The 26,601-nt window shown below is 38.4% G+C and overlaps 1 protein-coding gene across 1 annotated transcript in view; it reads right to left on the reverse strand.

Moving 5' to 3' along the window:
• Positions 1-8,351: 8,351 nt before the first annotated feature.
• The window catches only part of LOC143228858 (hormone receptor 4-like), a 30,895-nt gene continuing 12,645 nt past the window's right edge, over positions 8,352-26,601 (reverse strand). The window contains 4 exon segments of the mRNA XM_076460259.1: positions 8,352-9,022; positions 9,292-9,393; positions 9,396-9,585; positions 25,167-25,580. Coding sequence (XP_076316374.1) covers positions 8,811-9,022; positions 9,292-9,393; positions 9,396-9,585; positions 25,167-25,580 — 918 coding nt within the window. The 3' untranslated portion in view covers positions 8,352-8,810.

The following is a 26,601-nucleotide window of genomic DNA, read 5'->3' on the forward strand; positions in this document are numbered from 1 at the left end:
TTGCCTAATCAAGGGATACATTTCACTTGTTTGTCACGGAGGGATATCTGACTGATTTCACTTGTCTGATCTTGTAAGAATTTTTACCCGTTTTGTTCTTTGAAATCCGTAACTTGGCCGATGTTCCACTCTCAAACTTCCTTCTGTGTGACTTATCGTTTATCCAGTCAGTGACACTAATCCTTCTGTGTGACTTATCGTTTATCCACTCAGTAACACTAATCCTTCTGTGTGACTTATCGTTTATCCACTCAGTAATACTAATCCTTCTGTGTGACTTATCGTTTATCCAGTCAGTGACACTAATCCTTCTGTGTGACTTATCGTTTATCCACTCAGTAACACTAATCCTTCTGTGTGACTTATCGTTTATCCAGTCAGTAACACTAATCCTTCTGTGTGACTTATCGTTTATCCACTCAGTAATACTAATTCTTCTGTGTGACTTATCGTTTATCCAGTCACTAACACTAGTCCTTCTGTGTGACTTATCGTTTATCCACTCAGTGACACTAATCCTTCTAGATCCTTCTGTGTGACTTATCGTTTATCCACTCAGTAACACTAATCCTTCTAGATCCTTCTGTGTGACTTATCGTTTATCCAGTCAGTGACACTAATCCTTCTGTGTGACTTATCGTTTATCCAGTCAGTAACACTAACCCTTCTGTGTGACTTATCGTTTATCCAGTCAGTAACACTAATCCTTCTAGATCCTTCTGTGTGACTTATCGTTTATCCACTCAGTAACACTAATCCTTCTGTGTGACTTATCGTTTATCCAGTCAGTAACACTAACCCTTCTGTGTGACTTATCGTTTATCCAGTCAGTAACACTAATCCTTCTGTGTGACTTATCGTTTATCCACTCAGTAATACTAATCCTTCTAGATCCTTCTGTGTGACTTATCGTTTATCCACTCAGTAACACTAATCCTTCTGTGTGACTTATCGTTTATCCAGTCAGTAACACTAATCCTTCTGTGTGACTTATCGTTTATCCACTCAGTAACACTAATCCTTCTGTGTGACTTATCGTTTATCCACTCAGTAACACTAATCCTTCTAGATCCTTCTGTGTGACTTATCGTTTATCCAGTCAGTGACACTAATCCTTCTGTGTGACTTATCGTTTATCCAGTCAGTAACACTAACCCTTCTGTGTGACTTATCGTTTATCCAGTCAGTAACACTAATCCTTCTGTGTGACTTATCGTTTATCCACTCAGTAATACTAATCCTTCTGTGTGACTTATCGTTTATCCACTCAGTGACACTAATTCTTCTGTGTGACTTATCGTTTATCCAGTCACTAACCCTTCTAGATCCTTCTGTGTGACTTATCGTTTATCCAGTCAGTGACACTAATCCTTCTGTGTGACTTATCGTTTATCCAGTCAGTGACACTAATCCTTCTGTGTGACTTATCGTTTATCCAGTCAGTAACACTAACCCTTCTGTGTGACTTATCGTTTATCCAGTCAGTAACACTAATCCTTCTAGATCCTTCTGTGTGACTTATCGTTTATCCACTCAGTAACACTAATCCTTCTGTGTGACTTATCGTTTATCCAGTCAGTAACACTAACCCTTCTGTGTGACTTATCGTTTATCCAGTCAGTAACACTAATCCTTCTGTGTGACTTATCGTTTATCCACTCAGTAATACTAATCCTTCTAGATCCTTCTGTGTGACTTATCGTTTATCCACTCAGTAACACTAATCCTTCTGTGTGACTTATCGTTTATCCAGTCAGTAACACTAATCCTTCTGTGTGACTTATCGTTTATCCACTCAGTAACACTAATCCTTCTGTGTGACTTATCGTTTATCCAGTCAGTAACACTAACCCTTCTGTGTGACTTATCGTTTATCCACTCAGTAATACTAATTTTTCTAGATCCTTCTGTGTGACTTATCGTTTATCCACTCAGTAACACTAATCCTTCTGTGTGACTTATCGTTTATCCAGTCAGTAACACTAACCCTTCTGTGTGACTTATCGTTTATCCACTCAGTGACACTAATTCTTCTGTGTGACTTATCGTTTATCCACTCAGTAACACTAATCCTTCTGTGTGACTTATCGTTTATCCAGTCAGTAACACTAATCCTTCTGTGTGACTTATCGTTTATCCACTCAGTAACACTAATCCTTCTGTGTGACTTATCGTTTATCCAGTCAGTAACACTAATCCTTCTGTGTGACTTATCGTTTATCCACTCAGTAATACTAATCCTTCTAGATCCTTCTGTGTGACTTATCGTTTATCCACTCAGTAACACTAATCCTTCTGTGTGACTTATCGTTTATCCAGTCAGTAACACTAACCCTTCTGTGTGACTTATCGTTTATCCACTCAGTGACACTAATTCTTCTGTGTGACTTATCGTTTATCCAGTCACTAACCCCTCTAGATCCTTCTGTGTGACTTATCGTTTATCCAGTCAGTAACACTAACCCTTCTGTGTGACTTATCGTTTATCCAGTCAGTAACACTAATCCTTCTGTGTGACTTATCGTTTATCCACTCAGTAACACTAATCCTTCTGTGTGACTTATCGTTTATCCACTCAGTAACACTAATCCTTCTGTGTGACTTATCGTTTATCCAGTCAGTAACACTAACCCTTCTGTGTGACTTATCGTTTATCCACTCAGTAATACTAATCCTTCTAGATCCTTCTGTGTGACTTATCGTTTATCCACTCAGTAACACTAATCCTTCTGTGTGACTTATCGTTTATCCACTCAGTAACACTAATCCTTCTGTGTGACTTATCGTTTATCCAGTCAGTAACACTAACCCTTCTGTGTGACTTATCGTTTATCCACTCAGTAATACTAATCCTTCTAGATCCTTCTGTGTGACTTATCGTTTATCCACTCAGTAACACTAATCCTTCTGTGTGACTTATCGTTTATCCACTCAGTAACACTAATCCTTCTGTGTGACTTATCGTTTATCCAGTCAGTAACACTAACCCTTCTGTGTGACTTATCGTTTATCCAGTCAGTAACACTAATCCTTCTGTGTGACTTATCGTTTATCCACTCAGTAATACTAATCCTTCTAGATCCTTCTGTGTGACTTATCGTTTATCCAGTCAGTAACACTAATCCTTCTGTGTGACTTATCGTTTATCCACTCAGTAAAACTAATCCTTCTGTGTGACTTATCGTTTATCCAGTCAGTAACACTAACCCTTCTGTGTGACTTATCGTTTATCCACTCAGTAATACTAATCCTTCTAGATCCTTCTGTGTGACTTATCGTTTATCCACTCAGTAACACTAATCCTTCTGTGTGACTTATCGTTTATCCAGTCAGTAACACTAACCCTTCTGTGTGACTTATCGTTTATCCAGTCAGTAACACTAATCCTTCTGTGTGACTTATCGTTTATCCACTCAGTAATACTAATCCTTCTAGATCCTTCTGTGTGACTTATCGTTTATCCACTCAGTGACACTAATCCTTCTAGATCCTTCTGTGTGACTTATCGTTTATCCACTCAGTAACACTAATCCTTCTGTGTGACTTATCGTTTATCCAGTCAGTGACATTAATCCTTCTGTGTGACTTATCGCTTATCCACTCAGTAATACTAATCCTTCTAGATCCTTCTGTGTGACTTATCGTTTATCCACTCAGTGACACTAATCCTTCTAGATCCTTCTGTGTGACTTATCGTTTATCCACTCACTAACCCTTCTAGATCCTTCTGTGTGACTTATCGTTTATCCACTCACTAACCCTTCTAGATCCTTCTGTGTGACTTATCGTTTATCCACTCAGTGACACTAATCCTTCTAGATCCTTCTGTGTGACTTATCGTTTATCCACTCAGTAACACTAATCCTTCTGTGTGACTTATCGTTTATCCACTCAGTAACACTAATCCTTCTAGATCCTTCTGTGTGACTTATCGTTTATCCACTCAGTGACACTAATCCTTCTAGATCCTTCTGTGTGACTTATCGTTTATCCACTCAGTAACACTAATCCTTCTAGATCCTTCTGTGTGACTTATCGTTTATCCACTCAGTGACACTAATCCTTCTAGATCCTTCTGTGTGACTTATCGTTTATCCACTCAGTAACACTAATCCTTCTAGATCCTTCTGTGTGACTTATCGTTCATCCAGTCAGTAACACTAATCCTTCTAGATCCTTCTGTGTGACTTATCGTTCATCCAGTCAGTAACACTAATCCTTCTAGATCCTTCTGTGTGACTTATCGTTTATCCAGTCACTAACACTAATCCTTCTGTGTCACTTATCGTTTATCCACTCACTAACACTAATCCTTCTGTGTGACTTATCGTTTAACCAGTCACTAACACTAATCCTTCTAGAGCTCTTACTCGTTTGGTCCTTTAATCCATCGCTATTATAATCCCATAAGATTTTATTACTTACACATTTAATAGGGAGGTATAAACTATCGATATTTCTTATCAGTCTAAACATACATTAAGTGTTTAAACATCATCCGGATGTAATTAAACTTGAGAGTCCACGCTCTTATCTAATTTTGCGAAATGCGTTTCTCTCTTCGAGCCCACGAAGACTTCCTATTTAAAAAACATTAACAAATAATAATAATAAAAGAAAGTAAAAGAAGCTTTGGTGAAAGTCCTGCGTCTCGATGAAGCGACTGCCCTCGAAGTAGGCCACTAGGGAAGCGGGTGTTATGCGGCGTTATAGGCACGTGTTCAGAAACCCTTCTGTAACCACCACGGCATGCAGCTTACAAGGCCAAAGCTAAGGCCATTTCGAAACAGGAAGATGCAGTCACTGTTTTCTTGGGCGCTGCCTGTACAACATAGCCAGCCAAACAGGTCGGCCTTCTACGCGTAGGCATCCTGTCCGACGTGTTTATGACTACGTAAATAACGAGGCGAGGTCACAAGACCGTAACGGTGCACCACGTGGTCTCATTTCCAGAGGGGTGAACGGCTTACTGACCTAATTATTGGGGCCGGTTTCCCTTCCTGATGCGATTGTTCCTTTACCTCTCTCTCTACCCTTTCCGTAGGCCATTGAACCATCTGTATGGCCTCCGATAAAACTGGTCTGTTTATATTTTAGCCTAAACAAAGTTAAAATTTTGAATTTTTTGATATCAAAGGCAGGAACCCACACACAATATGCAATTAAACTAAACTTCATAAGATTTCTCTTATGCATGTATTTCGCCACTCTCACGAACGCCCCCAAGTGGCACAGTAGAATGCCTGCGGACTTATACCGCTATAAACTGGGTTTCGATACTTGAATGGCCAGAGCACAGATAGCCCTTTAAATGGGTTTGTGCTTAGTAACAAACATTGTTTTTTTTTATCAATATTCATCCATTATTGTTTGGTTTAGCGCTTTCAAGTTCTCTATTCTGACTACAGATCTTTTCACACTTTTGAGATATAAACACAATATATTAATATTATACTCAGATATTTGACAAAATTAATTAATGCAGTAATGTGTATTGAGTCTGAAATAGTACACCAATGGGCACGTGGATTTTGTTATAAGGTTTTTCGTAACCGATGAATCCCGCCCACTATATATTTTTTAAAATAAAACTCCAACAGTCCCTTTCTGGAATCAGTATGATAAGGGTATAATTGTACCTCATATATGATTTTATGTATACTTATAGGCACGCACCACCAGTGGCTCAGTGGGACGTCAGTAGACTCATAACACTAAAAAACCAGCTTTCGATACTCGTGGTGGACACGAAACAGATAGCCCATTGTGTATCTTTGTGTTTAACAAGCAACCAATCAGAGCTGTCAGTAGAATTGGCGTGTAGATACTACCGAAAGGTAGATATAACAAGGTTTTGCATACGCTACATGAATATATGAAGATATTAAAAAGGAGTGAGCCGCGAATTAACTTCTTCAGTGCCGAAAGGAAAATTACTCCGGTGACCAACAAGGAATGATTCACCTTGTTGTTTTTCTAGCTTTACAAATCCAAGACTTATTTCAATTCTCTTCAGTACAGGTATTCTTCACCGTTAGTATCGTCTTCAGTTTTTGTTTCACGATTATATACGGAATTTCCAGCAGTTTTAACCTTACCACTTTTTAAATCCTCTTTTATAATACGACCTTTCAGCCATAAGACCGTTATAAACCTACGGTTAATCCCACTATTTGATTAGATTAGCTCAAGAGTTGGCGGTGGGTGGTGTTTATTAGCTGCCTTCCCTCTGGTCCGTTACTTCTAAATTAGGGGCAGCTAGTTTTATTTACTTGTACTAAAGCACAAAGCTACACAGTGGGCTGTCTGTGCTCTGCCCACCTCGGGTATTCAAACCCGGTTCTGGCGTTGTAAGTTCGCAGATATGCCGCTGTGCCACTGAAGGGAGGGCAGCTAGTTTCAGTAATTGTGCGCAAAATCCAATAAAAACGGTGTTTAAGAAAGTCTCTAAAGTTTTACAGGTTCAGACCCTTAAAAATAAAACAGAAGAAGATAACACATTATTATTTCTTGTTACTAAAACGCTTTATTCAAATACATATTGCCTGTTTTTATGTGAGCGCCATTCATCACGTTTAAACGAACTTTGACCCTAAATTTTCTTAGTTTATACATGTAAAAATACCCCTAAATATCACCAATTTTTCCCCTGAAATATATCCCTGTGTGTGTGTCTGTCTGTCTGTCAAGGAAATAGGCATCACGACTCTGTGCAAGTGTTACATGAAGACAAATAGTTTTTTACAGCATACTAACTTTAAATATATTGTTTGTTTTTTCGTATAGTAAAGCCACATGAAGCTATTTGCTGAGTGCACCGAGGGGAATTGAACCCCTGATTTTAGCGTTGTAATTCCGTGGACTTATTGCTGTGCCAGCGGGGAACGACTTTTAACAGACCTGAACTACGAGTACATACGCATAAATATATCGAAACGGTTAAAAGTCATAATCGACTAAAGAATTAACGTCCACGGGTTTATTAACCCTATTTTTTTCAGTCATAATGAAGAAATGGTCTAGTTTTGATTTACTGGTAATAAAACAAGAACATCAATAACAGAATATTGTAGGCGGATGGAGAAGCCAAGAAACAAAACCATTGTTTGCAGGACAAATAGCCATTCGCAGCATTTGTACTCAATATTGTTGTAAAAATATGTTGTTACATCAACCATTGTTAAGGTCAAAATTATTAGACAAAATAAGATTTGTTTGTTTGTATTACAAACTTCAGATAAAGAACTACCTCAAAGAGGTTAATGTTCCTTACAATCATTTAGTTATGATTTTCATGTGACGTAGTAGTAGTTTTTCTTTGTTATTATTTTACTATTGTATTTCTTTGATTTTCATTAGAGTATTTATCAAAAACATAATAGTATACACGTTATTTAATTTCCATAGTGCATATCGGTGTATAGAGGGCGTATTAATAATAGAAATAAACGACCTTGTAACAAACACCAAAGTGTTTGCTTTTACGAAATTAAATACTCAACGTTTCGCTTCACAGCTTCTTTAGTGACAGTGCAAAGCGTGATTTCGGTTTGTGTTTTAGTGAACACTCGTGAACAAAGCGTAAAGTGAAACGTTGAGTGAGTGTTCAATTAAATAAAAACAACATTTTTGCGCTAGAGAGCCATCTATTTTTATTAATAATATCAAATCAATTGTAGTTCTGTTTTAGAAACCTGCGAAAGTTTAATTCTAAACAAAAAAAAAAAACGTTTCTGGTCACTAGGTGTAAGGCCACGTTTTCTAATGTAGTGTGTTAGAAACTTTGTGTCCAACAAGATAACTTGTCTCATACAAGGAAATAATGACTTTGAGAAAAGGCTTAAAAAAGGCTGTTATATCAGGAACAAAAAGAAAAATGTGTTATTTCTACGTAACATTTGAGAGGTTTATTTTTAATGTTTCATTATTAAACTCGTCTGGTTAGTGACTAGGTTCTGCCGACAACTTTCGGGAATTGCGAGGTCGCATTTCTCAGGTTGACTGGAGAAAACGGTCGCAGGTTTCCTGTGAGCCAGCCTAAATTCAACAAACATTTTTTTTTGAAAAACAATGTTTAACAACAAAAGAGGAATTAGAATATAATCAGAATACTTGCCATCTCTGTGATCACTCATAGATATTAAGCCTTTTCTTAGTGGTCACGAGGTTTTATGTAACATCAAATTTCATTGAGGCACACGCTCGCCCAGTCGCTGAGCGCCTTTTCAAAATCTGGTCTGGACTGTTTTTTTTTATTTTGTTTTGTTTTACACCTTGTAGATGTTGCAATGCTTCTAATCTACACCACTGCTGGCTCTAACATTTTAAACTGACACAGAATCAGACAAATGAGACATGCCAAAAGTGTCACTTTATTACACTAAGAGTTCGCAATCTCCACAACATGAACTATGCAACATCCACAAAAGAAATTATACAGTTTAAACCTGGGAAATATATATATATATATATATATTTGTTTGTTAAAGTGAGCCTAGACACGAGACTTTGTCACGTTTCATCCGCTGTTTCTCAGGGTCTGCCTTCACAGGAACATTATTTTCTCATCCGCACCAATTATTGCACAGAACCATACAGAGGTTTACATCTCACACTTCACACTTGGCCAGTGTGGCATCCTGTTGCCTCCATCTTGGTATAGCTGGCTAACCCAGGAGCTGACTAGTCGGGGAAGATCCCCTTTCATTTTACAGGTGTTGAGACGATAATTTGAGGTCCTCCCGTCTTTTGATGGTTGCTCCACGTGTATGCGAGTTTCAAAAACCAAACATACTGCCAGGTACCAGTCGCTATCTACTGATGCTAGTGTTAAGTATAAATGGAACGTAAAACATCTTGCTCTGGAGCAATAGTCCAGCTGCTGCATGAACTTCTGGAAGGCGAGCTAGGAGGTCATTAAATCGACTGGGTTGCTGAGGGAAACGGTGCTCGGTGAATTCGCGAAGAATTGTTAAGTAACGTTCTTGGATTACCTCGAGTTCCCGTTGACCTTGGTACTTCTCTGTGGAAGAACAGGAAATTTGAGACTGACTTTAAATGTGAAGTTCTTGCTACTGATTCGAGTAAAGATTTACTAGAAACTTTACGTAGGGAATACGAAAAAATGATTTTTTTTCCCTACTTTTTAGGAGTAGAAATTTTACAAAGTTACCAACAAATGACTTACTGGATGCTTGCATAAGTTCATTGTTGATAAACACTGCACGAATAATTCTTTGTGCAAATAATTAGTAATTGAAACGACATTGAAACTGTGATAATTTCTCTCACCTTGGTTAAGCATGATGATCACCTTGAGGCAAACATACTCTTCGACACACAACTTCATCCGTCGGAATGCGGAGCTCAGCTGGGTAAGATGCTCCACCAGGGGCCAGCTTCTAAACGTAGCTGCTCAAGCGTGATTGGGCGTCCCATCATAACAGCTAGACAGTTCTGAAGACGACAAAGGCCAGCAGCTATGTCCTGTTCAAGGCTCGTTTCAGAACCCTTGACCGGTCCGTGGATAGCCTGATAAGCACACGTGGTCAGCACCAGAAGCTCGTGCCATTTGTGGGTCAACAGCTGTGTGAGAAAGATCAAATGACAAATGAAGGCTTTAAGCGAGTTATGCTTTCACTAATTGACATATAAACATGAACGACTACAATATTCCAAAGATAGATATTTAATTTAACCATTACAACTCTTCCAAAACTCACCGTTCTAAATTACACTTTTGAGAAATACCTCAAACACTTACTTGTCGCGGCACAATAAGAGCGATTGTTGATTGTTGAAAATACCACATTTTTGACGTTCTTAATTAAGTTATTAATTAAAAATGGTGCGCTGTCAAAATGAAATCTCCGCTTTGAATTTTTTAGTTGTTACGTGTGTTTTTCTTATAGTAAAGCCACATGGGGCTATCTACTCAGCCCACCGCGGGGACTCGAACGCCTGATTTTAGCGTAGTAAATCCCGAGATATACCTCTGTAGTAGCGGGTGGCTTATAGTTGTTCCACACCATTATTCTGACGTTTTGTAAAAACACAGATTGATTAAATATAAATACAAAGTACTCGACTCGTCTTTGTAGATAAACAATGCACACGTTAAAACAAATCAATTATTTTTCTTGTTTTACTGGTTTCGTAGTTCATAACTGACGAAGTTCGATTGTCCATGGTGGACAAAGAGTAGATTGTGTAGCTTTGCAGAAGTGTTCATTTTGCTGTAATTAACCTTTCACTTGCTCTTAGTTCCCTTTTCATTGGTTTATGTTTATCTTTTATTTGGTTTTGAAGGAAAATCGCATCCCTGTTGTTCTACACCCACTCCTCTCCTGATGTCTAGACAGTAAGATTAAGGGCCCGGCACGTCCAAGTGTGTTAAGGATCCGTGATCCGAGGATCACGGGTTCGAATCCAGGTCGCACCAAAAACATGCTCGCCCTTTCAGCCGTGGGGGCTTTATAATGTGACGATCAATCCCACTATTCGTTGGTAAAAGAGTAGCCCAAGAGTTGGCGGTGAGTGGTGATGACTAACTGCCTTCCCTCTAGTCTTACACTTCTAAATTAGGGACGGCTAGCGCAGATAGCCCTCGAGTAGCTTTGCGCGAAATTAAAAAAACAGTAAGGTTTATGTCTTGTAACTCTAAAATTCGGGGATCAATCCTAACTGTAGTCCCAACGCATATTGTACATATTTGCGATTAAACTAAATAAATCACTCACAGTTTATGGATAGTGGGTAGAGAGAAAACATGTAGTTATTAATTAACAAAGGATGATTTATAGTTCTGATGGAACAGCGGTAAGTTTGCCCAAGAAGGCCAGCATGACCGGGAGGTTATGGCGCTCGAATCGTAATCTGAGGGTCGCGAGTTCGAATCCCCGTCACGCCAAACATGCTCGCTCTTTCAGCCGTGGGAGCATTATAATATGACGGTCAATCTCACTATTCGTTTGTGAAAGAGTAGCCCAAGAGTTGGCGGTGGGTGGTGATGATTAATTGCCTTTCTTCTATTCTTACACTGCATACAAACTTCTCAGTTGTATTTTTATTAAACGGCTTATTACAATATGTAAAAGAAACGTACCATAACAGAGTAAGATATGTTGTTTGTTCTCTATTTTACGTATGTAAAATGGATTATGTGTCGTACTACGTATGGTTTCTAATAGCGTTTATTGGCCAAAAGGAGACACCTGAAACTCTTGTGACTTTGAAGTGTCTTAAATTACAAATACACTGTGTGGCCCGGCATGGCCAGGTGGTCGGTTACACTGCTAGATTAGAGTCGGCTAGCGCAGATAGCCTGCATGTAGCTATGAGCGAAATTCAAAACAAACAAACATACAAACAAGGTTCTTGCGACGCGGGTTATTACCATATTGCATCAGATAGGGTGACTTAGATAACAAGGTCGTTTATATTAGATTTTTTTTATTATTATTCATTTATGGTTATATGACATTGGAACTACCTTCAAACGAAGTATCCAGTTATCTTAAATAATTTTCTTCGACGTTGTGTTCCAAAACAACAATAGTTTAACATCGTGCAGAAACGCCTTGTTTCGCACAGTTTGGTAAATAGTCAGTCATGTTTGCCAACTTTTGCTTGTGAACACAGATCATTTTCATACGTCAACGATTCGGTTGAGCGTTCTTGAACCCGTTAAGTATTTATTTTAACATTCTGCGTAAAAGGTGCAGAAAACTTGCTGCACGTGTGTTTAGTAGACAAAGGTAATTGAAACGAAGAATCGGGAAGTTTGGACAGAAACTTGGGTTGTTTTGAATTGGCTCTTTGGTAGCACAGCGTCATGTCTGCAAACTTACAACGCTAGAAACCGGGTTTCGATACCCGTGATGAACAGAACACAGGAAGCCCATTGTGTTGCTTTGTGCTTAATTCAAAACAAACATAGTATTTCGAATTTCAACGAAAAACTGCTCAAGGTGTGTGTTTATAGCAAAGCCATATCAAGCTACCTGCTGTGTCCACCGACACTTAACAGACATATTAATTAGAACATTGCTTTCATCTTTTAACAGAAGAAATTACTAGTAGATTTAATCAAGTATAAGTTTATTTAATATAATTAAATTAACTTTAGACGAAAGAAAATTTTCAATAACATATTTTTTAATTATTTAAACCACTTAATATATTTTAATATGATTGAAGGCAGTTGTTTGTTTGTTTTGTTTTTTGAATTTCGCAAAAAGCTACTCGAGGGCTATCTGCGCTAGCCGTCCCTAATTTAGTAGTTAAGACTAAAGGGAAGGCGGCTAGTCATCACCACCCACCGCCAACTCTTGGGCTATTCTTTTACCAACGAATAGTAGGATTGCCTGGCCATGCCGGGCCTCATTTGAAGGCAGTGAAACAACACAAATTGTAGAAAATAAATGAATATAGTTTTAATTAATTGAATAAGTTTATCCAGAAGTGACGTACAACATGCATTAGCAATAGTTAAGGCTGCACCCACCGCCAACTCTTGGGCTATTCTTTTACCAACGAATAGTAGGATTGCCTGGCTATGCCGGGCCTCATTTGAAGGCAGTGAAACAACACAAATTGTAGAAAATAAATGAATATAGTTCTAATTAATTGAATAAGTTTATCCAGAAGTGACGTACAACATGCATTAGCAATAGTTAAGGCTGCACACATCTGCACAATATATTTTGTTTGTTTCTTTAGAAGTTTGCACAACGCTACACGAGGGATATCTGCGCTAGCTGTCCTTAATTTAGCAGTGCGAGACTGTAGTGTGTGTTTTCTTATAGCAAAGCCACATCGGGCTATTTGCTGAGCCCACCGAGGCCAATCGAGCCCCTAATTTTAGCGTTGTAAATCCGTAGACGTATCGCTGTACTAGCGGGGGGCAAAACCAGAGGGACAGCAGTTAGATAGTCATCACCACCCACAGCCAATTCTTGGGCCACTCTTTAGCCAACGACTAGTGGAATTGAGCGTCACATTATAACGCTCCACGGCTGAAAGTGCGAGCATGTTTGGTGCGAGTCGAGCGCCTAAACCACTTGATCATTTGTATGCTCTGGTTTATATTATGTGTCTAAGGTTCCTAAGAATAACTAACATAAATGTTAGAAGAAAAAATTATATATCTTCAAATGCGATGGATATGACGTATTTATTTAATTTATTGATATATCTTAATTCATAGAAAAATTAAAAGATATCGCACGTTACTAACTATATTATTATTGACACTCAAATGCGTTTCCGTCTTTCCAGTTGTTATTGACATTCAAATCTCGTTCTCATTAGTGGTTAATGTGTTGAGCTGCACATCGATGGATGCAGGGTTAGAGTAATACCATCGCAGAACATGTTCTGCAATTTTCCTGTAGGCAGGTAATAAAAATTATAATCAGAGTTGGTGGTTGTTTTTTTTTAAATAGCCAGACATAGCCCTATTGATGACGGCTGCCTTTCCTTGGGGTTTAGAATTAGACGCGGCCAAAGATGAACTCTAGAGGCTTATTAACTGGCCGACCCCTTTTTGTTTGTTTGTTTTAAATTTCGCGCAAAGCAACAAGAGGGCTATCTGCGCTAGCCGTCCCTAATTTAACAGTGTACGACTAAAGGGAAGGCAGCTAATCATCACCACCCACCGCCAACTCTTGAGCTACTCTTTCACTAACGAATAGACGGATTGACTAAAACATTATAACGCCCCCACGGCTGAAAGGGCGAGCATGTTTGGTGCGACGGGGATTCGAACCCGCAACCCTTTTTTTTAAGCCCACGTACGGATAATTATTTTTTGAATAAACCAAATAGCATTTTCACCCAAGATTCTTAGATCAGAGTATTGGGAATTTCACTAAGCAACGGTCACTTCTATTTAATCCATTTTTCCATTACATGAAAATCAGTTGTTTGTTGTTTTAGACAAATGGGCCATAGGGGCTCTCGTCACTACGGGTATTGAAATCCAAATTTTAGCGTATAGTAATTGTTTACTCATTTCGTGTCAACGAAATTATTTTAAACTTTCGTGTTTTAAACCTAATTTGGTTTGGTGTCTCAGATAAAAATACGTGCGTGCGTCTAACTTACTTACAAATGAATTATCATGACGCATCTTATTTTAAATGTCCGCTAGTGACACATTGGTATGTCTGCAGCCTTACAAAACAAGAAAACGGTTTTCGATACTTCTGATAGGCATAACACAAATATCTCAATTATTTAGTTTTGTTTTTAATTTAAAAAAAAAACACATTAAACTTATTGTAAACTATTCTTCCTTTTGACGCAAAATCGGGGTTCGATTCCCCTCGGTAGGCTCAGCAGATAGCCTGATGTGGCTTTGCTATAAGTAAACACACGCACACACACTCCTTTTGAATAAAAAAAGAAATATTTCTTATCAAACATAATTATTAGAACAGGTCTCTACTTGCCATTATAAATATTTGTGTCCAAACAACACCAGTAACTCGTATACAAAGACGGTAATGATGTGTGTACGTGCGTTTGTTTCTGTGATAATTACACACCCTTATTCGGCATCACCAGGTGGTTAAAGCGCTCAACTCGTAATCTGAGGGCCGCGAGTTCAATTCCCCGTCACACCAAACGTGCTTGCGTTTTCAGCTGCAGGTGCGTTATAAGGTTACGGACAATCTCACTATCAGTAAGAAAAAAAGTAGCCTGAAATCTGGTTCTGGGTGATAATGACAAGCTAGGAATGGCTAGCGCAGATAGCCCTCGTGTAATTTTGTGCGAAATTCCAAAACAAACAAACAAACAATCAGGACTGACCAGAATAAAATAGCCTTTGGACAATTTCTATTAACCAATCAATCGTAGGTGTGGGAGAAATGGATTTCAAAATCTCTGATGAAACACAATACATTCAGCTCTTTTCTTGTTTTCTAGAAAGTTGTCTGAGAACTGTTTTCTACCCAAGAGAGACAGCACCCATCGGTAATGATAACTGTTAATTCGTCATCTGAGGATTGCTGTCTACACAGGAGATAGAACACACATTATTAATAGTAATTGTTAATATGCCATCTGAGGACTACTGCCTACCCGGGAGATATGGATTGTTAGTTTAATGCTTTGTTTCAATAACCCTGAAATCAAGTTACCAAAGTTGTGAAATCCATTTGTGGATAATTTATTGCAGCTATGCTAAGAACATTAAGTTGCTATATTGTAAAAATGTATGTATATATATATAAACTCTGACATAAAAATGTCAGTTATATCTATCTATAATAAACACAGAATCTTATGAATCAGTGTGAAGGTTGATACAATTATTATATTGTTTTCAGTCGCTGATTGAGCATCAGAACTGATACAATAGCATCCACTGAGTCATTTCTGGCTCAGCAGTAAGTCTCCGAACTCGTGACTATGATATTTTGGTTTCTATACATGTTGTGAACCCAGAGTAAAGTACCCATTGTGTAGCTTTGGACTTAACAAGGAAACCATTCCTGAACCCAAAGGTTATCCGATCATCATTTCAGTATTTCTGTCCAACATTAAATAGCATCATTGTTATGGTATTCCTGAACCCAAAGTTTATCCGATCATCATTTCAGTATTTCTGTCCAACATTAAATAGCATCATTGTTATGGTATTCCTGAACCCAAAGGTTATCCGATCATCATTACAGTATTTCTGTCCAAACAGCATCATTGTTATGGTATTTCACGACTGTGAACAAACAACGTAACAAAAGTCTCAAAAGGTAGGAGTGGGGGTCGTTCTTTTCTTCTTGTTACATTTAATAGATATAAACAGGCCCTCTAGAGGAGGTCCTTGTGACGTCCTAGCCTGATGACGATTTTCCATGCTCTTTATACAGACAACTCGAATATTATTGCAGTTCTGAGTCTTGGCTGTAGATATATTCTTGCACCACGTATGTTCGAAAATGTCATCATAACGTGCGATACAAATAATTACAGAAATAAAATTCCTTCTTGAGAGAACAGGGAAGAGATAACCGTATTTAAAAAAAACAACTGCTTTCTACATTTAAATCTATGTCACAACAAATACTTCAGTCAACAGGTAAATCGTAACTGTTAACATGGACTTCAGGAACATAATAGTAAAACAATCAATTAAAAAACAGAACTCAAGCATAAATAAAATATGTATGATAAAATTACCTGTAGAAGTGCAAACACACGTAATAATTTGCACATGCAAATAAATTATCTTAATGTGGTACAGGCTAAAGGTTTTTTTTCTGGTTAGATTCTACAGATAAGGACGTGTAAAACATTTTTGACAAGTTTATAGTAAAGATTACAAAATCTGTGAATCACATGACGAAGCTCTAATTATACCAATGTATGTTTAGCATCCTCTTCTACATGACAAAACCATACCTACACTAGTATATGTTTAGCATCCTCTTCTACATGACAAAACCATACCTACACTAGTGTATGTTTAGCATCCTCTTCTACATGACAAAACCATACCTACACTAGTATATGTTTAGCATCCTCTTCTACTTGACAAAACCATACCTACACTAGTGTATGTTTAGCATCCTCTTCTACATGACAAAACCATACCTACACTAGTATATGTTTAGCATCCTCTTCTACTTGACAAAACCATACCTACACTCCTAGTCGACTGCCAACTGGAGCCAAGCCTTGAATACAGTCTATGTATGAAACAGACACTGTGGTGACAGTGCCAGAGCAAATAGATTTAGCTGCGGTGTTGGCGAGCTCGTTCACGCGAATACCAACGTGGTCCAATATCCAAATAAACTGGATAGAAGTAGATGTTAGAGAAATGGGTCAGTCGGTTTTGAATATCGTCGAGAACAGAGTGTAAACGAACGTGAAGCGATTCTAGGACCAGTAGAGAACTAAGCGAGTCAGTGCAGTTTGAGTACTGCTTAGCTTCTATGTGATCCAGGGTAACAGAAATGGCGTATAGTTCAGTAGTGAACACAGAAGCTGTAGAGGGGATTCTGCATACAACCACCAAACCATGGCAGAGCTCACACAGTCACCTGATGTCGAATCATCTGTATAAATAAGAATGGAAGGATGGTTCAAAAGATGTTCAGTAAATAACAAACAGTATTTCCAATCAGGAGTGTCTACTCTTCTCATATGACTTAAAGATAGGTCACATCTGAGGACTGTAAGAAACCACGGTAGGATGGGCTGACCAGTGGATACAGCAATGTTATCCAAGGACAGACCCAGTTCATCCAACTGTGCCTGGATACGAAGGCCAAAAGAGGCAATGGCAGATCGTCTATTTCTGAAAATGAATGGTCCATTTAGGAAGGAAAACACAACCCCAGGTGGGATGCTTTGATAAGGAACGAAGTTTTGAAGCATACAGTAAAGACAGTTGCAAATGGCTGAGGTGCAAAGAAGGTTCATGAGACTCTGTGTATAACCTCTGAATGCAGAGGCTGCAATGCAGAACCGAAGTCCTTGAGAATGAATGGGGTCCAGCATATTTAAGGCCAAGGTCCTGGCAGAGCCATAGACCAGTGATTCATAGTCGTGTTTCGATCGAATAAGAGCACGATATATCTTTAGCATAGAAAACTGATCTGCTCCCCAAGTGGTGGAAGAGAGGTCATGGATGATGTCCAGTGCTCTTGTGCTCACCCGTAGCTGTTTGATGTATGGAATAAAGGTCAGCTCATGGTCAAAGATAAGCCCCAAGAACTTTGTTTCAGGAACCACAGGAAACACAACTTCGCCGATACGGAGTTCAGGATCAGGGTGAATACCCTGTTGACCCCAAACGTGTATGCAAACGGTTTTATAGAAGAGAGGTTAAAGCCGTTTGCCATGGTCCACTTCAATAAACGATTGAAGGCACTCTGTAGCTGTCGCTCAATATACCTCATGTTCGACGACTGACATGAGATGTGAAAGTCGTCGACACAGAGCCTGTTTGCAACAGTTAGAGAGAGTTGTTTAGTGATGGCATTAATTTTTATACTGAAAAGTGTGACACTCAAAACACAGCCCTGAGAAACTCCAACTTCCTGTAGGAAAGAACGGAAAAGTGTCGAACTCGCAAGAACTTAGAATCTCCTTTCCATTAAAAACTTTTAAATAAAAATGGGCAAATGGCCACATAACTCATATGTATATATATATAGAGAGAGGCCTCGCAAAATTCCATACCTTCATGTTGTATCACAAGCCTTTTCAATGTCAAAGAATATTGATACAAGATGTTGTCGTTTGAGAAAGGCTTCTCTGACGTTTCAAATCGAATCAAGTGGTCCACGATGTAGCGCTGCCGTCGGAACCCACACTGGGTGGGCAAGAGGAGATTGTTGATTCGAGGAACCAAATAAGACGAGCGCTGACCATCCTCTCTAAGGTCTTACAGAGACAGCTCATCAAAGCAATTGGACGTTAGTTTGAAGGAATCTTGGGACTCTTCCCAGGCTTAGAGAAAGGTACGACAATTGCCTGGCGCCAGGCATCAGGGAAAACATTCTTATGCCAGATCCGGTTAAAAACAATCAGAAGAATAGCAAGAGAAACAGAATATAGATGGCGTAGCATTTCATAGTGTACATCATCAGGTTTAACTGATGTACTGCCAGACCAATGAAGGGCCAGTTTGAGTTCTACCAGTGTAAAGGGATGACTATAGTCACAGAGACGATCAGCTCGAAAGGAAAGAGATGATCACTCTGCCCGAGTCTTGATGGTTAAGAAGTTGGAGGAAGAAGCAGAAGTGCTAGATACTTGACAAAAGTTTTCACCTAGAGTATCGGCAATGCTCTGGTTATCAGTTACTTCCTGGCCATCAGAAAGCAAGATCGAGAGGGCGACAGAGTGATATTGCCTACTGACCTTTCGAATCTTGTCTCAAATGACTTTGGAACTGGTGGTAGAAGATATACTGGTTATAAACTTAATCCAAGATTCCTTCTGGCTTTGACATCATACCCACCGAGCATGTGCACAGGCCTGCTGAAAAGCGATGCGGTTCAAGAGCGTGGGATATCTATGGAAAGTATCCCAGGCCAGATTTTGAGTCTCATTGCCATGTGGCAGGCAGGATTCCACCATGAACGAGGATATAGTGGAAAACGTGTTGAGGTTTTAGGAATACTTTGAGCAGCTGGTTGTATAATTCAGTCAGTTACTGCTGCCACACAGTCGTCTATTGATGTCTTTACAGACGATGGCAGGATCGAGTTCTGCGAGAGCAGTGAAAAAGGGCCAGTTTGCTTAATCGAGCTTCCACTGGGGCACGCGGGTCGGGTGGCATCGACCACGGCCAGTCTCTCTCAAAAGTATAGGAAAATGATCACTGCTTAGTGGATTATTGTCAACCCTTCATAAAAAATGGGAGAATAATGAAGGGGTGCAAATTAAGTGATCAATAGCAGTAAAGGACTGACTAGGTGCATGGAAATAAGTGGAAGAACCAGTATTGAAAAGAGAAAGGTTGTGATCAGAGAGCACACACTCTACAGAGCGACCCCTCCCACCAATATCAGCACTTCCCCAGAGTGGATGATGACACTGGAAACATCTGAGAGGGTTTGGAATGTATGGACGTTACCAGCAATTAAGATAGTCTACCTTGATGGTGGCAGGCGGACGTGGTGACGTAAATGTCAGAATGAGGACATTGGTCGGCACTATAATTCCATCTTTGTGAGTGTATATACGCCTCACTGCAGAAACTCCTTGGGTGGAAAAACCAGAAATAATCTCTAACTCTGGGATGTTTTTCAAATCCCTCTCAACAATAACTCCTCGTGATAAATTCAAAGTAGCATGAGGTGTAACCTCAAAAGGTATATCCTCAATTGCCTTTGTATACAAGAGGAGTTCATTGAGTTGAGATGTGGATGTTTCCACCAATATTTCACCAGATCGGAGCTTCTTTACTGACTTTGGAGAGCCAGTAAGTCTCTCTAGTCCATTCTGAATGACAAAAGGAGATATTTTCCCTAAAGGTTTGTCTGAAAGAGAATGTAGTATAAGAAAATTAGGTTCAACAGGTGTTGAAGATTGCTGCTCAGAATCTTTAAGACGTGGTCGTATACCAATGTACTGTTTTTTCACTATTTTATTTAGGTTTTTATTTGGATGATCCATAATGAAAAAAGGAATATTTCGGTGCCCACTGACCCCACCCACCATGGAGCCCTACGAGGAAATGTACTACAATATCAAACAAGGGCACTTCAGCAATGCCAGGGTTTCGTGAGCACTATACCCAAACACCAGCATCAGATACAATGTTCACAACACCTGTTGAAAACATCCAACACTGGTACTTGGTTGACCCTAGCCCAAGTGGACCAGTCAATTTACCCGAGGGGCCAACCCATGGCCACCCGTCAACAGGAATTCAAGGACAAAGTGGTGTGTTAGGGTCGCCACGCAAGGCAAACACATGGGTGGATGTTTAGATCCCAGAGGAGGTAAACTGAAAGAACACAACCTTCCCTGGGAGGTCCCCTCACCACGTACAGAAATCCACACCTGCACCAATGTATGTTTAGTGCCCTGTTCCAGACGACCAAATCATACCTGTACCAATGTACGTTTATGGTCCTTTTCTGCATGACCAAACTATACTAATATCAGTGTATGTTTAGTGCCCTGTTCCACATGACCAAACCATACCTATACCAGTGTCTGTTTAGTGTTCTGTTCCATATTACAAGAGTATACCTATACCAGTGTCTGTTTAGTGTTTTGTTCCACATGTCAAAAGTATACCTATACCAGTGTCTGTTTAGTGTTCTGTTCCATATGACAAAAGTATACCTATACCAGTGTCTGTTTAGTGTTCTGTTCCATATGACAAAAGTATACGAATACCAGTGTCTGTTTAGTGTTCTGTTCATATGACAAAAGTATACCCATACCAGTGTCTGTTTAGTGTTCTGTTCCATATTACAAAAGTATACCTATACCAGTGTCTGTTTAGTGTTTTGTTCCACATGTCAAAAGTATACCTATACCAGTGTCTGTTTAGTGTTCTGTTCCATATGACAAAAGTATACCAATACCAGTGTCTGTTTAGTGTTCTGTTCATATGACAAAAGTATACCCATACCAGTGTCTGTTTAGTGTTCTGTTCCATATTACAAAAGTATACCTATACCAGTGTCTGTTTAGTGTTCTGTTCCATATTACAAAAGTATACCTATACCAGTGTATGTTTTGGGTAACATTTAATGTTATGTTTCAAATGATTAAGCTATTTGTATACCAGCATATACTTCATGTCGTAATTCACCATATGTGTCATGCTTCATATCAGAATAATTCATCTATATGAGATAGCATGTTTTGTGCTGTCAACACATACACTAAATAATACTTTATTATTATTATTAATAGGAAGAGAATGAATCTCAGTTTGTATGAAACAGTTACACCTTCACTACAGGCTGATTCAGTTGATATTAGATTGAAAGCCAGTATAAGCTATACTGCTTTACCTGCCCTTGAAAGAGACCGTTAAATTACAACCTCATAATAATGAAAAATGATACAAATGGATATGTGCATATGACAGTAATAAAAGATATGAAAATTAGTTTCAAATTTGTGTTCTATAAATAAGAGCAAGTGTGTCATTAATTTTAACTTTCAGTGCAAAAATAGTGTTGTTACTACATGTTCATTGTCATAATGTGTGCATTACATGTTGTTGTAATGCTTACTTGTAATGGATAATCACCCTTGTAGGAACAGTCGAGAATATACAGTTCAACAACTATGTTATTGTAGATCGTACGTTAACTGTTGCCTTAAAAAGAACAATTTGTAGCCTGTTATATCCTAATCATTAACACAAACCAGATCTCTCAGACACAATGAAGGCTAAAGTACTGATATGTCAACACTGAATTACTTCAACCAAAGAAGACTCTTTGTGGAAAGAAAGACTAAAATGTCTAACAGAAGCTTGAAGTGTATAGTAGGTACTCGTGTTTGCAGTGTGGTTACAACATATCACCATAATTATGTCTTTATAAACATGCAATGAAAACAAGTTTCAGACATCAGGAAGACACAAAATTTTTTTTTAGACTGAAGAACAAATTTTTGTAATCCATCTTGCTAAAATGTCTGAAAGACATTCTCTATTTTTATGGCAAAAAACTCACTGATTATCACAAAAAATAAAGGTTTAGCAATTTCAACACAATTTGATTATAGTTGTTTGGAGACATAAAATAACATAGTTTCCATTTGTATGATCTTTTACCTACCCGAAACTTGTTTTTTTGAAAGTGAAAACAATTACAGAAAACTGTAGTAATTATGACGTCCTACGTTCCACAGACGCTGGTTTTTGAATGTTTATAGTTGTACAGTTTGTTAATAAAACAAAACAATAAAAACATATCTACAGGAAAAGATCAGCAAAACAAAAATTACTTGACAGTAATAGATCTTGGATATGGCAAAAGCAAGAAGTTTTTGCTTGTTTGTTGGTTTTTGCAAAAGAACATTTTCCTGCTTCTAGATTCAGTGCCAAGTCGAGGTCCAGATAACAAAAAGATATTGCTTGTTTGTAATGGAAACGTTTCTTACATCTCGGTCCATTGGAAGGTACGCCAAAGAGATACTTCCCTGTGAAACAATGTTTTCTTACATCTAGGTCCAGTGTCCAGGTCAGAGAAAGAGGTGCTTCTCTGTAAAAGAACATTTTAATACATCTAGGTCCACTGCAGAAGTAAATCAAAGATTAGAATCTTTGTAAAGGAAGCTTTTCCTGGATCTAGGTTCAGTGTCAAGGTAAAACAATGAGTTAAATCTTTGAAAAAGAACATTTTGATACATCTAGGTCCACTGCAGAAGTAAATCAAAGATTAGAATATCTCTTAAGGAAGCTTTTCCTGGTTCTAGGTTCAGTGTCAAGGTAAGACAATGAGTTAAATCTTTGAAAAAGAACATTTTGATACATCTAGGTCCACTGCAGAAGTAAATCAAAGATTAGAATCTTTGTAAAGGAAGCTTTTCCTGGATCTAGGTTCAGTGTCAAGGTAAGACAATGAGTTAAATCTTTGAAAAAGTACATTTTTCTACATCTAGGGCCAGTGTCTTGAAAAATAAGAGCATTTTCCTACATCTAGGACCAGTGTCAAGGCAAGACAAGAAGTTACATCTTTGATAAAAAGAACATTAACTTACATCTGGGTCCAGTGCCAAGGAAAGACAAAAAGTTACTTCTATCTAAAGGAAAAATTTTCCTACATCTAGGTCCACTGCCAAAGTAAATAAAAGACTATATTCTCTGTAAAGGATAATTTTTCTACATCTAGGTCCACTGTCAAAGTAAATTAAAGACTAAATTCTCTGTAAAGGATAATTTTCCTACATCTAGGTCCACTGCCAAAGTAAATTAAAGACTATATTCTCTGTAAAGGATAATTTTCCTGCATCTAGGTCTAGTGTCAATGTAAGAGAAACAGAATATTTTCTACAAAGGAAGATTTTCCTACATCTTGGTCCAGTGTTAAGGTAAGACAAAATGATGATTCTCTTCAAAAGAACATTCTTCTACATCTATGTCAAGTGTCAAGGTAAGACAGAGTTGTTTCTTTGTAAGGGAAAAGTTTCCTATACCTAGACTAGATCCACTGTCAATGAAAGAGAAAGGATTGCTTCTCTGTAAAGACAGATTCTCCTTCATTTAGATCCAGTGTGTTGGTAAGAAAAAGAATTTCATCTCTGTAAAGTAAGAGTTTCCTACAGCTTTGTCCAATGTCAATTTAACAGATGGAGTTGCTCCTCTGTAAAGGTAGCTTTTCCTACATCTACAGGGAGTGAACAAAAAGTAGCCCCCTTAAAAAAATGTTCTTAACTTATTATATGTTTTATTAAATAACAGAAAAACATTGTAAAATTGTAGGTTTTTAAAATGCACTCGATGAGATCTCTTCAAACGTGATCTCAAATCCTAATATTAACACTGGATGTTGTAAACACCTAATACTAACACTGGATGTTGTAAACACCTAATATTAACACTGGATGTTGTAAACACCTCTTATTAACACTGGATGTTGTAAATACCTAAGGTTTTATTTTCTCATAAACAGTGTTGTACACCTGCTGTAGTCTCTTAGATCTCACTTCAATCAGCCTACAAAATGATCAAAGAAATTTCTCTACAATAATGATGTGTAAATATTAAACTCAAAGTAACACAAACCAGTTTCAGAAGTTAATATTTAGTGTGCATTCCCTTGGATATCAGTCCTACTTCACATAAGGACATGCTGGCATGCTTTCAATTAATATGTGTCGATATTCCTGAGCAAATGACAGCAATTCTTCTATGATTACTTCAAAGAGTTCATCTCCATGTTCGGCTTGCGATCTTTTGTTAATCGGTTTCACTCAGCTCAAAAATTTTCAGTCAGATTCATATCAGATGGTCATTCCATAATATCAATTTTCGTATTTCTGTGATATCTTTTAACAACTCAACAACTGCATTGTTCCATTAAATTCTCTCTGTCCTTTTCACGTGTTTAATTTCTAAAACTCATCTATGTTCCACGTATTTCACAAAAAAAAGGTTTATACATGCTTTGTTCAATACATCTGAGTTTATAACATTGCTCAAGGTGGAATTGAGCAGAAAATAAAATCTTAAAAAATACCTTTAGTGTTATTTAAAGTTGACAGCTTTTTATATAAATTTACGTTATTCAGTTCAACCAAAACCTGAAGTCCAAAGGAAAATTTACATGCTGTTGAGAATGGAAACTTTCGAACAGAGAAAGTTTCTTACCCTGTATCTATAGGTTACTAATGAAACCTATTAATGAAAAACACAGTTAAACAGAATGTGATCCAATGAACGATGTGTAACTACAGCAAGATTTGTTTTTGGTTATTTTTATAAATGGTTGAAGCATATTGTTATATTAAGGATTTGAAAGTAGAGCATGGTACGGTGAAAGAGTGGATTCATTGTACGAGTTTAGGTTTCCTCTCTTGACATATATAATACAATACATAACTGCCTTTCTCAACCACCAACCTATCCTAGAGTGACAACTAGACATCGAGAAGCCCAAAGTTTTCTGGAGCTTTCTTTATCTGGTGGACTATTTGGATCGATATCAGACATTAAAGATGACACTTACCTGGGTGTGAACTGTAACCGGAAGCTCCGAATAAAACGGCAACCGCTTAGTCCATTGCACTAATTTAAACACTATATTATCTCCTATTTGGCAGAGTTTTTCAGACAGTTCAGATTTTACACTTAAAAGATCGTGCAAGTTGCTCAGTGTTGCAACGTCTTCGAAGTCATCGCATTCAATCAACTGGGTTATCATACTCAGAGCTTGTTCGACTGGCATTTGGCGGTCACGAGAACTGGTGACGCAATTTTCAAGGCGATGACGTAGGTGCATGACATCGGCAGGATTAGTGAGAGCTGTTTTGAGAATTTGGCCATTTGCCCACTGTTGTTGAGGGTAGCGGGCTGGTGGTTTTGGTTGTTCCTGTTTAACTTGACCGTTCTTCTGTCCCTTCTTGTGTTTTTTGTATTTTACCTAGCGATAGAAAAAGATAAAACATGTTTAAAAGAATCCCTTAGGGGAGGACAGCATAATTTAAATCTATGCTGTGCTTACTGCAAACTGTGTTCAATGTGACGGTAACTGGACACGTTAAGGTTTTCTGTGAACACGCTTCTTGTATGTGGGTAGTATTTGGGTATGTTTCAGCCCCAACGGCTGAAAGGGCGAGCATGTTCGATGTGACGGGGATTCGAACCTGCGGATTACGAGTCGAGTGCCTTAACCACCTGGCCATGCCGGACCTTAATGTTTGTTATTATTACTGAATTTACGTTTGATTTATCGTAGGTGTACCTTTAACTGCTAGACAATTCTTAATGATTTTTTTTAATCGATATACTGTAAAGGGTGAGTTTTATCTTATCCCACTACCAGTTTCTGTTGCTTTTATAACCACTGAATCTGCATAAGCTTTATCCACCAAGTCCAGTACTTAATCAAACTGATAGCAGTTGATCTTTTCGTTGATTGCAGAGACTTGCGAGTTAAAAACACGTTCCAATCGGTTATTCCAGCAGTTTCAAGAATTAATGCATTAATACTTATCAATAAACAACATTTAGTATGCTGCATTTAAAACCACTGGATTAAATTTTAAAATGTGATTAATTGTTTGTTTGTGAATTTCGCACAATGCTACTCGAGGGCTATCTGTGCTAGCCGTCCCTGATTTAGCAGTGTAAAACTAGAGGGAAGGCAGCTAGTCATCACCATCCACCGCCAACTCTTGGGCTACTCTTTTACCAACGAATAGTGGGATTGACTGCACATTATAACGCCCCCACAGCTAAAAGGGCGAGCATGTTTGGCGCGATGGGGATGCGAACCCGCGACCCTCAGATTACGAGTCGCACGCCTTAACACGCTTGGCCATGCCGGGCCAATGTGATTAATAAGATGTTTTACTAGTCATACAAGGAGTGTGGCTAAACAAAGATTAGTATTTAGAAGCTGTGGATCAAAAGGTCCAAGGTTCGAGTTCATGATATATCGT

This window comes from Tachypleus tridentatus, chromosome 10, assembly GCF_004210375.1.
Source record: "Tachypleus tridentatus isolate NWPU-2018 chromosome 10, ASM421037v1, whole genome shotgun sequence".
Taxonomy (NCBI): Eukaryota; Metazoa; Arthropoda; class Merostomata; order Xiphosura; family Limulidae; genus Tachypleus; species Tachypleus tridentatus.